The 11,082-nt window shown below is 50.3% G+C and overlaps 6 protein-coding genes across 6 annotated transcripts; 2 read left to right on the top strand and 4 right to left on the bottom strand.

Annotated features, from left to right (window-relative positions):
* Positions 1-487: 487 nt before the first annotated feature.
* N7515_004471 (ubiquitin-ribosomal 40S subunit protein eS31 fusion protein) lies at positions 488-1,087 on the top strand (the record flags this gene model as incomplete). Its single annotated transcript, XM_056665215.1, has 3 exons — positions 488-581; positions 642-922; positions 998-1,087. The coding sequence occupies 3 exons, from the start codon at positions 488-490 to the stop codon at positions 1,085-1,087; spliced, it is 465 nt and encodes a 154-aa protein (XP_056522165.1).
* Positions 1,088-1,380: 293 nt separating this feature from the next.
* Positions 1,381-2,723, bottom strand: N7515_004470 (glycoside hydrolase family 18 protein; the record flags this gene model as incomplete). Its single annotated transcript, XM_056665214.1, has 3 exons — positions 1,381-2,446; positions 2,507-2,607; positions 2,685-2,723. The coding sequence occupies 3 exons, from the start codon at positions 2,721-2,723 to the stop codon at positions 1,381-1,383; spliced, it is 1,206 nt and encodes a 401-aa protein (XP_056522164.1).
* Positions 2,724-5,023: 2,300 nt separating this feature from the next.
* On the bottom strand, positions 5,024-5,651 carry N7515_004469 (uncharacterized protein; the record flags this gene model as incomplete). Its single annotated transcript, XM_056665213.1, has 3 exons — positions 5,024-5,276; positions 5,357-5,588; positions 5,639-5,651. The coding sequence occupies 3 exons, from the start codon at positions 5,649-5,651 to the stop codon at positions 5,024-5,026; spliced, it is 498 nt and encodes a 165-aa protein (XP_056522163.1).
* Positions 5,652-7,275: 1,624 nt separating this feature from the next.
* N7515_004468 (uncharacterized protein) lies at positions 7,276-7,616 on the top strand (the record flags this gene model as incomplete). Its single annotated transcript, XM_056665212.1, has 2 exons — positions 7,276-7,476; positions 7,542-7,616. 2 exons carry the CDS (start codon positions 7,276-7,278, stop codon positions 7,614-7,616), a joined length of 276 nt encoding a protein of 91 aa, XP_056522162.1.
* A 486-nt stretch (positions 7,617-8,102) lies between these two features.
* Positions 8,103-9,152, bottom strand: prs2 (proteasome core particle subunit alpha 1; the record flags this gene model as incomplete). Its single annotated transcript, XM_056665211.1, has 5 exons — positions 8,103-8,489; positions 8,558-8,770; positions 8,826-8,920; positions 9,010-9,069; positions 9,146-9,152. 5 exons carry the CDS (start codon positions 9,150-9,152, stop codon positions 8,103-8,105), a joined length of 762 nt encoding a protein of 253 aa, XP_056522161.1.
* A 465-nt stretch (positions 9,153-9,617) lies between these two features.
* Positions 9,618-10,988, bottom strand: N7515_004466 (WKF domain-containing protein; the record flags this gene model as incomplete). The annotated part of the gene is made up of 1 exon (XM_056665210.1): positions 9,618-10,988. One exon carries the CDS (start codon positions 10,986-10,988, stop codon positions 9,618-9,620), a length of 1,371 nt encoding a protein of 456 aa, XP_056522160.1.
* Positions 10,989-11,082: the final 94 nt, after the last annotated feature.

The raw sequence follows: 11,082 nt of genomic DNA, 5'->3' as shown, positions 1-11,082 counted from the left end.
GATTCATAATAAATAAGTAGGGAAAACAAGTAAACCAAATTGATCTACACAATAACAAAGCTTGGACTCCATCCGGACCATCTCTGATCGATGGGGCTATGGTTCCATGGCGTCATCTTGATGTTTGATATTCGACCTGTTCCACGTCATGTCCTGAGGCATCCATCTCAAGTCACTTAGCACGTGACAATAAATAAGTCAGCAAGTGGCTAGCGCAGCACTAGACCCATTTCGGCACAAGGACCCACACACACGTGACCGCACAACGATTTTAACCATCAGCCGGCTCCGCGCACAACGATTTTTCTTAATCTTGCAAGGTTAAGGAAGACACAGCTGTCGAGGTGAGTTTGGCTTCCAGTCAAGCAGAAAAGAATGTGAAGAGCAAGCGCAACAAGCCTTCTGTTTCATTCTTCACTCTGGCTTGCGAATTCAAATTTCTTTCGTCGCCATCCCACTAACGCATCTATCGCAGGCCTTCATCAAGATGCAGATCTTCGTCAAGACCCTTACGGGTAAGACTATCACCCTTGAGGTGGAGTCCTCCGATACCATTGACAATGTCAAGTCCAAGATCCAGGGTAAGCCGACCAGCGCACAAAAAGAAAAACCACAAGCGAACACGTTCTAACAACCATCAGACAAGGAGGGCATTCCCCCTGACCAACAGCGCCTGATCTTCGCCGGCAAGCAGCTCGAGGATGGCCGCACTCTTTCTGACTACAACATCCAGAAGGAGTCCACCCTTCACCTCGTCCTTCGTCTGCGTGGTGGTGGTAAGAAGCGCAAGAAGAAGGTCTACACCACCCCCAAGAAGATCAAGCACAAGCACAAGAAGACCAAGCTTGCTATCCTCAAGTACTACAAGGTCGACGGTGATGGCAAGATCGAGCGTCTCCGCCGCGAGTGCCCCGCCCCTGAGGTAAGTTTTGTTCTGAAGAAATTGTCATGCGACAATTCCCCGCGTTTAAGTCGGAGACACTAATTCTTTTCATAGTGTGGTGCCGGTGTCTTCATGGCTGCCATGCACAACCGCCAGTACTGCGGTAAGTGCCACCTCACCTACGTCTTCGACGAGGCCAAATAAATGGTCTAAGTCGGACTATGGTGTGCTGTCACGCTGCTCGGGCTGGTCTCGCCAGGCTGGGCGGATGAAGGGTATATCATGGGTTGATGTTAGATGATGGATACTTGGAATACCCATGTGTTAGTCACTTGAAATGAACAAAACCTAGGCTTTGCCGAATTTATCTTCCAGTAAACAGCAAGGGAAATTGATTCTCGTAGACGCAGCTCATCTCATTCACATCTCTCCTGCAATCGTAAATACACATGCACACACTCGTAAATACACCTGACAGGCCAACCGCCCAGCCCTATCTACTGCCCCTCACCCTCAAATCCACTCTTGACATTGTCATACTGACTCTCCGGGAAACTCAGCGCATTCGGAGCCTGATCCAACCCATCAACACCACCAACCCCATCAACAAAAATCCCAATCAAGCTCCCGTCGTCCGGATTCGCATCCTTTCCGCCCTTGTCCCCACTACTCTCCCACCACATGCCACCCCCAAGCCCCCGCTGCTTAATATAATCCGCCTTGACCTGCGCCATCTGCGGATTATCATACGAAATCATCGTCCTCGCCGCACCATCATAGCTCCACGATGCACCAGCCTCCGCATCAAACTGTTCCTGTGCGCCGGCTCTCGGCAGAGCCTTGTAATCCCACACGCCATTCTCCCAGCTGCCTTCGCCGACGCCCGAGAAGGGCGCACCCGGCCCGTCGGTGTTCGTGAAGGCGCGGCCGTATAGAGGCATGCCGAGGACGATCTTGGAGGCTGGGACGCCGCCGGTGTTGATGTAGTAGTCCAGGGCGGCATCGGTCGAGAAGGGGGTGCTTGCAGGGTTGCTGGTGGAGGGGGAAATGTTGGCTTGGTGGCCGGCGTTGGTGTCCCAGCTGCCGGCGTAGTCGTAGGCCATTAGGTTGTAGAAGTCCAGAACGGGGGTCATTTCCTGGAAGCGGAGTTTGGTGTAGTTGCTTGCGCCGGCTGGACAGGCGATCGTCAAGTAGAACTTGCGGTCAGATCCGGCTGCGTTGTCGAGGACTTCACGACACTTCTGCAGTAAGAGAACCATGTTCTCCGCCTCGGTATCATTCTGGGGATATTCCCAATCAATATCAAGACCATCAAATCCAAGGTCAAGAACCAGCTTCGTGGCCGACTCGGCAAACTTGGTCCGTCCTGCGTCCGAACTCGCGGGTTGCGGGAAATTGGCCGAGTAAGTCCATCCACCAATTGACAGCAGGACTTTCAGCTTGCGGTTCTGCTTCTTGAGCAGGCCTAGCTGCTTGGCACAGCCGTAGACGTTGTTGCCGACGTCATTCCACGAGTCCGTGGGATAATGCTTTTCCACGTCGGACCAAGAGTCGGTCAGATAGCTGCAGTAAGTTAGGATCTAATCTGTATGTACTGTACTCTGCAAGGGACCAAGAACTTACACCTCGCCGCTTTCCGGGCGGACATTGGCGAACGAGTACAGGACATGGGTCAATTTCTCCGCAGGGAGATCTTGGGGGTTGTAGTTGCGGCCGTAGATTGCCTGAAGTATGTTAGTATTGCCCGTTTTGGTGTTATGCATAAGCTGGTGGTGCAGTTGGGATTGGCGAATCAACGTACCCAGTTGACAAAATAAGCGACAGATTTCATTCCAGACATGGTTGCAGTTGCAGATTGCGTAGTACGAGTATGGTTGAAGTATTGCACGAAGATAGCGAATAGCACCAAGCTAGTAAACAAGGCAATTGGTTTTAGTTTGTAAGCCACAATTTGGGTCCAGATGGCAGAAGTTTATCTGAGTGTTTTGATAGAAAGTCAAAAGGAGAACTCACGGCAAATAGCAAGTATTTCAATGGGTACTTTATGTCGCAGCCTAATTGTTAGTGGACTTCTGTACCTGGGCGTTTCGGGGCAAATATCGAGGACGACAGCTTATTGGCCAGGTATCGAATGTGGCGGTGTACAACTCACTATTCAGGCAACGAGGCAACAAGTGGCTGGTTTGTGTATCTACACAGTGGTTTGGAAGTATCAGACAGAAACTGGTATTCAGATCGTGGTGATGAACAAAAAACCGAAGAGACGGGAGAACCTGATATTTATGTCTACACAGACCAGACACAACGTGTGCGTGACACCTCCGCCTGCCTCAGGGTCTCCGACTCTCCGTGTCTAGCCTGGACTACAGTCATGATGCCTTGCCACTTGGTGCACGTTAACTTCCCGGTGATGGCGTCTTGCTTTGGTTCCTGACATCTTAGGGTTTGGCGGAAGTGGAAAGCGGAAAGTATAAACCTTGGAAACACTCGTGATGGAGGGGAAATGTAACTTCAGGCAAGAATGAGACCAAGTCAGGAAGGGGCAATCTATCGATCCAATTTGGAATCACGCTGGTCATGAGAACTAAATAGATTATTGTTCCATTGTAGGCTTGCACGCTGCGGAACTTTGAAGTGTCGACGACCTCATGTTCCAAGGTTGGGTTAATTCGCACCGCCACGATATCGGATATACCCCGGGGACCCTGGGTCGGCCCTTCCGCGAGGTACCTTCCGAGAGTTACCTTCCAAGGTTGCTTTGTTCAAGCCATGGTCCGGATCTATGTCATCCCTTCTATGAAGGGTTTGATCAGACGACGAGTGACCTCCCTTACACATGGAATCCATATGGGAGAGGAATGTACACATGGGCATGAACCCTGCATATGTGGCAAGTGACCAATGTCGAACGCGGGGATCTGGAAATATGCCCTGTTTCAACTGAAGTAGTGGTGTAACTGTGTATGCCCATTAACCGTTAACGATCAAGTCCACCTGAAGTTTTTGTGACGAATTCCATTGATTTGGAAGGGTCATTTGCTGCTGATCCTAAGCACATGGCCAGGTGGTAGTCTAGAATCTAGATTACCCCACTAGGGAGATTTGTGATAGACATCGGAATTCCCGAAGAACAGGGGTCAGAGATGAAACAGATGGACTTATCAATAGTAGTTGGATAAACGGATCCCACCGAGTAACATGCAATATCCAAGTCACCGATCGCCAAATCTGTTGCATGTAAGGTTGTGAAGTGACTCAAGTGAGAAAGGAGAGATAGGCCAGGAAGTCATCCGGAATAACCCCACCGTTAAGCATAAGTTTAATTAGAAGAACGGCCTGGCTTCCATAGAAGAATATGGAGACTAATTCCGAAATATCGACTCAACGGCCTGAAAATCCAGTCCAGTGTCCAGTCAAGCTGAACCCAACCCGTAAGATGGACGTTCACCATCCTGATTGGATAAAAGCAAAACCCGCTAATATTCTTAGTTTCGGCTCCACCCTTTTGTGATGCAATGCAGATGGCCAGAGATGAAAATTTCAGCCAAATAACAATCAACATCTCATCAAATACCGAACCTGAGGTCATTCCGCTGATCCACGTTGATCCACCGTTTCCCGTACCCTGAATCCGGAACCCCCCCTGACTCGTGGCAGGAGACTCCACTTCTTTGCATCGGATACCTCAGGCCTGTGGGGATTTCAGCTGGTGTCTCTGCCTCGGCGCCCCAGGTGTCTGGTTCTGTCTGTGTGTTGATGTCAATGATATGCGGGTAGAGTGGATGTTACTGAATTTTCAATTGTTTTCAAATATTCCATTGCTGTTACTGTTCTGTTTCTCCGCGGCGGGAATCGAAGATATTCTCGTATAACAGGAGTATTAGGGTTAGATGTCTATACATTTCGCACGTTGTACACAGAAAGAACAGTCTATCAGATACGACTCAATTGATATCTCGACCAGTGTATAACATATAGTAAAACCCGAAAAAAAGGAAACAAGAGGGATATCGCAAATGCAAACCCAAACCCCATCCTCTTTTATAACAGCACCCACGACCAGCGCGGTAATCACACCCCACATGCATTCATTCCTCACTCCATCGCATATCGTCTCATTCGTATATCCCATAAACACACTCAACACCCCGCAATCCAAGCCCGAATAGCCTCCAAAGAAGGATCATCCTCAACCCAATGTCCAGCCCGGAGATCCGCAGCCCGCAAATCAGCAAGAACATGCTGGTCCGTGATGCGCGAGAGCTCCTCGTGCAGCGCGGCTGTCGCATTCTTCGGCGCACCGGCACGCGTCATGGTCCAGCGGCGGGCTGCCGCGGCGCGGAGGTAAATCTTGTGTGCTTGGAAGCGGCGGGCGCTGCTGTCTAGTATGACTCTGGGTGAAATTGTTAGATTGTTTCTCAGAAGAGGATGTAAATGAAGTCCGGTAGGTAAGGGTGAATGATGGTGATGTACCTTTGTAATTCGGCTTTTTCGGTCTCCACATTCCCTTGTCCGGTTACGGGACAGGGTTGGTAGTTGGCTGACATTAGGGTTTGAGCGGAAGCTAGAGATTCGCGGAGGACGACGAAGCCTTCGTCCCAGTAGTCTGATTGGGAGGGTTCGACGTGTTGTTGGGAGATGTGGAGGAGGAGGGTGCGGTAGTCGTTTATTATCTCTGCGACGCGCATTGCGCGGGCTTGGTTTACTGTTTGCTGTCAGTGGGTTGTTTTGGATGCTTGGTTTTGGGGAGCTTACGTCCGTCTGCCATTCTGGGGTCCGGTGTATTATGTATAGAGAACAAGTGGGTTCTAGATCAGATGCTCGACGGTGTGGAAGGTAATGAGGGAAGGAATGAAGGCAACCAGTAATATCAAGGAGAGACAATGGCTAGAGAAACTTTGGTCCATGGAGTCAAGAATGTTGTGGCATCCGATGGGAAGAGAAGATATATGTAAGTCTTCAGTTGGAAACTGTCGTTCTCTCTACCCCGTACATGACAGCTAACGATGGACGACAGTCAGTGGGGCTAAGGAAGAAAAAGAAAGGAAAATTATTCCATGATAGGTAGCAAAGAAATAAAATACCGACGTCAGAACAATCATTGCCGAGGAAGACAAGGACCAATGGGGTAAGCTGAAGATCCCAAGATCAGGAGCTGGTCAGACACAGCTGGAGGTGGGAGATCCATAAGCTTTCGAATAACCGTTTACGGGTTGATCGGGAGCAATCCTTTTCTCGTCCGAAAGAGACATCAGAAGTGGAGAGGGAGATATAGATCTCCCCAATGGTAGGTACCGAATTTACCCAGCTGGTTAGCTATGATTCGATCCGAGGTATGCGATCGTAGCTGGGAATCAAGTGGAGAAGAATTTAGTCTGCATACGGAGTACGACGCGAGATTAGGTTCCTGGTCGATTGGCTTTTAGCCTTCTAGTCACTTTGATTGGAGAGACTTGTGCGAACTGGGTGGGGCTCCTTTATTCTATTTGTTTTTTCTTCTTCTACGCGTACTCCGAATTGTCTCTCTTGGTGGTCTTCCTCTTCTTCCTCTGGTGCTGCATGTACTACAGATATCCTAGTCCAGCAGAATGCATCCTGCACAAAAAAAGATACATCACCTCAATTGAGATCTGGACATATTCGGATCTGACCTCGGACCTGAACGAGTGGATCCCCAGTTAGGGTTTGTTCAGCTGGTCTCTCGCCACACTTATTCTTAGTGGAACTCTAGCCACACTAGTCCTGTCACTAGCCACAATCATCCCCATGCAGGTGGAAGAAAATAAGAAAAGAAAGAAAATGATTGGATGCACTTGGGAACGGCCACTGCTGAGCCACACGTGGCGCACAATAGTACAACATACTTTTTTCAGTTCGTACGAGTTACGACCCTAAAGCTAATTTTGTGTCAATCGAGCCGTGAATATTCTCGTCATTGTTGCCCTCGCTGTATATGCCCGGATATGGTATCGGCAATATATTCTGTAGCGGTAAAGATGAGTATTCAATATTGAAGTGGATTCACCTGTCTATCAACTTCAACTGCCCGGAGACTCCAGGACCGGGCATTTCTCCCGAATCCTGGAGCTTGCTAACCATTCACTCATTCCATCAATCCATCCTCAATTCCTCATCATGATGTCCCAGTTTCCTGACTTCAGCCACCTATGCGGTACCAACATCACACTCGACCAACCATGCCCTGTTAGGCTGTTACATTCGTCCTAGACGAAAAGCTACCTATCCTCAGACTACCAAACAACAACCCAGCAGAGCTATGATCAAGTCTTAGCAGCCCGTTTGCCCGGTTGCCAGTATTAAATTCTCCTGTCACAGCCTTCTAGACCCTAGTCAACAGGGCTTCATGCATATCTACTCACAGATCCCTATTGATGGGTACCATCTCTAGCTCTCCAGAAGTCCGAGCCCAGCAGGCCATCAGCCAGCGCACCCATACAGAGCTCCAAGCGCTTGCGCCTCTCGATGCCGAAAACTGTACCGCAGTACCAAGATTGCTTGGCCATGCGGAAAGGTTGCAAGGTACTGATGATTTAGGGCCTGGCGGCTATATCAACTACGTTGCGTGGGAGCGGGTACGTACCTGGAGGCTGGTAAGCCATTGGACTACGGCTTTCTGGGAACGAGACTTAGAAGTTAGAATATCGCGGGCGAGTTCGTTCCGCGTTTCGTGCAGCCTATGAGTAAGATCATTACCCATGCGTCTATCCCTTAAAGAACTATGGAGTACCTATACTAGTACAATGAAGAGAACTCAGTAGGTATTCTTGGTAACCTGGACTTACACGCCCGAACAAGCTCATTTATGATGATGTCAACAAGGTTATGTAGGCATTTCATTCACTGTGAAGAAGAAGGGCTACGAAAAGGGAGATTCGATTCCTTTACCAGGCAACATCTGACCAATCTATGCCGATGGCGATCAGCTAATTACTTCTAGACACATTTCCGGATTCCGAGGAGCTCGTGCAATGGATACTGAGCCGTTCTCAGACGAGACCTACCTTACGCGTTATGAGGATTGGCAAAGCCATCTGACAGGCTGGATTGGTATCTTGATAGCTCTGACTGGACCTGGTAATCAACGTAGATCTCGTACAGGGAAAATCGAAGTTATCATTCACACATAGTCTGTTTCTAAGATGCAACACTGGTGTCCATTCCTGGTCGCTTACTTTCTCCAACGGCTAGCAGGTCTCCCTCAGTCCTTCTCGGCTATGGCCTGCAGCCGTTCATCAATCTCCTCTTCTGTCAGAGCGCGGAACTCTGTAGTAGTACCCTCCTGGCCATCGGTCCGCGGCCCACCAACAATACCAATCTCAATCTCATGCTTCTTGAAGTCAACGCTTAGCACATTGCTCAGAGCCGTGATGCCCAGCTCCACAACCTCCTCCCAGTTACCAGGAGCCGCATCCTTGTTCTTCAGCTTCTTCTCCAAGTAGTTCAACGCCTCCTGCTGTTTCGGGCCGGAGGCGGTCGCCTTGTATCCGACAAAGTAGCCGGCCGGATCACACTTGTAGAGCTGCGGGCCGCTCTCGTCGTCGACGGAGATCAGAGTCGTGGCCACGCCGAGTGGTCGCATGTAAGCCTGAGTTTCGACCATGTCAGTTGTTGTACCGGCAGAGAGTATACCAACACCATCACTGAAGAACTCACCCGCTGTGTGTAGACCTGGTTGATATTTGCCAGTCGCTTTGCCAGGACATCGCACGGCATCTCGTATCCGAACTTGTACCGGAACTCAGCTGCCTCACCACGTGCCCGATCAATGGATGCGCGAGCATCTGCTATGGAACCAGTCATCACGGCGCCTACGGAAGGCGAGATCCGGAAAACATGTGAAACGGAGGATGGGTCGATCAATTTGTCCTTGGCAATGGGATTAGCAACGCATCCCACAGACTGCTAAAGAATCTCGTCTTACAGCGACTTTCTTCTGCGAAAGAACTACAGCACAATCCTTGCCCCTCACTCCGATGGAAGTGATGTTGGCCGCGGTGATGGCCTTGAATGCATATTCTGGGGGATGTCGGTCAGCGGCCATGATGACAGCGGGCGGATTATGGCCGCTCAGAATGAGGCGGGATTATCGACTGGGAAATACATACCGACTTGGTACAATCGACCCTGGTCAGAGAAGATAGTGATATGTCTGTCGTAGGCGCTTCCTGCGGAGAGAATCGAATGTTAGTCGGGGATGAAGTCATGGAGCTGCGTTGGGGTGTCGTCGAGTAGGGTGCTTACCAGACATGATGGCGGATGTAGTCTTTTATAGAGGGTTAAACAAGCAAGGAAAGAAATGAGAAAGGGTCTAAGACGATGAGAAGATGGGGGGTTGATCAGTGACGCGTGCCAGAGCTGCCTGAGCTCAAGCTTGAGGTCGGCCTCACCGCCTTCCAGCACTTTATCAGTTCAGCGGCGCAGCGCTTGAACTTCATGTCAACAATTATTTCGGAATTCGAGAGTCCCCATACAAGGGGTTCTTGTGTTTTGTTTCATCCGTCTTTGCCAAAGGTCGGAGGCGAACCATATCCAACTACTATGCAACCCTGGGTAGAGGTATAGGCATAATACGGAGTACATAGTGACTACATACTGCGAACATTGATAGATGCGATGGAATGGACTTTTGAACATAAAACATACACCGACCCAAATGCTATGGTAGAGATATATACACATCCAAACCCCAAGTAGCGATCCAAAGACCCGAGAACTACTCGCTATCACTTTCACTGCTCGAGATCTCGATCTGTGCAGTTCGGAGTTTTCGCTTCTGGACCTTCTTCGGCACATCAGGCTTAGCCTTCGCTTCTTTCACAGGAACAAACTTCTGCTTTTTCTGCGCAGCTTTCTTCTCCTTGTTCGACATCGTAGCAGCAGCCCCGGACGATGAAGGTGCTGAAGGTGTGCTGGCAGCAGTGGCTTTAACCTTAGCCGGAGGAGCAGCGTCATCGCTGCTGCTGTCACTGTCGCTATCACTGCTACTACCACTCGACGAAGTCTCATCGTCACTGGTCTCCGCAGATTTCCCAGCAGTCTTCTTCACTGGAGCATCATCATCACTGTCCTCACTGCTGCTGATCTCCACAACCATGGTTCTGTTCTTCCGCTTCTTCGGCACAGCAGGCTCAGAGACCTTAGGTTTCTTCGTCTTCAAATCCTCAGCGCTGAAAAGCTTGCCGGCAACAGCGAAAAAGACCAGCTCTGCCCGCTGCCTCTTTGGCAAACGCTTCTTAGCGTCTCCCTCCAGCTTCTCGCCGAAATCGACCTTGTCCAGATCCTCGCCTGCGGTAGGCAAGCATTCGCGGAATGCATCAACGGCTTCCTGGTACTCGGGCGCTGCGGGTTCCTGATTCTCTTCATCATCCTTCGGCTTGTCGAGCTCCATATCGGCCTTGATCACGTCCCGAGCGGCATCGCTCATGCGCTGCTTCGCCGCATCACCCTTCAGTCCCTGCATGTATGCCAGCAGCGACGTGTTGTACTGGGATGGGACTTGCTCAAGAGAATACAGGTGCTTGAATAGGTGTGTCTCCTTGTTCTTTTGGAACTTCCAGGTCGCGCGTGCTCGGTGGTAGTGGCTCAGGTATGAGAGAATAGGCGTCTCGTGGACTGGTGTCCCGGTCGAAGCGGTGCCGTCTTTCTTTTGCTTCTTCTTCTTCTCGCGCTTGAGCTTCTTCGTCTCTTCGAGCTGCTTGTCGACGATGTCTTCGGTGTCGGCTTCCGCTCCGTCGGCAGCGCTAGCGTCGTTGCCGAGGGCATTGTCTGAGTCGCTGTCGGAGTCGGCGTCGTGTTCCTTTGTCCCCGGGCCAAATGAGACGCGCTTCTTCTTGCGTGATTCATCCTTGTCATCTTCGGCGTGGCGGCGCTTCTTTTTCTTCATTTCGCCGTCTGTCTCGAGTGCAGCATCCTCGGAAGCAGTCTTTTTGCGCTTCTTCTTGTCTTTCTTGTCGGACTGGGTATCTTTTCCGGTAGAATTGGACTCCTGCTGTGTATCTGCACCTCCTGCAGAATCGTTTGACTTCTTGAGCTTCGACCCGGACTTTTTCGAGGCCGGGGACTGCGCGTCTGATTGGTGCGCCATTGTTGGTATGTGCAAGTTGCGACAAAGTCAACAACACCAGAATATAAAGAGAATCCTGAAACTCGAGGAATAAACTGAAATACGAGGTTCAGCT

The sequence above is a fragment of the Penicillium bovifimosum genome (genome assembly GCF_028826915.1).
Source record: "Penicillium bovifimosum strain IBT 22155 chromosome Unknown utg000004l_segment0_segment0, whole genome shotgun sequence".
Taxonomy (NCBI): Eukaryota; Fungi; Ascomycota; class Eurotiomycetes; order Eurotiales; family Aspergillaceae; genus Penicillium; species Penicillium bovifimosum.
The sequence above is the reverse complement of the archived record's forward strand: the minus strand, read 5'-3'. Positions and strand labels throughout refer to the sequence as shown.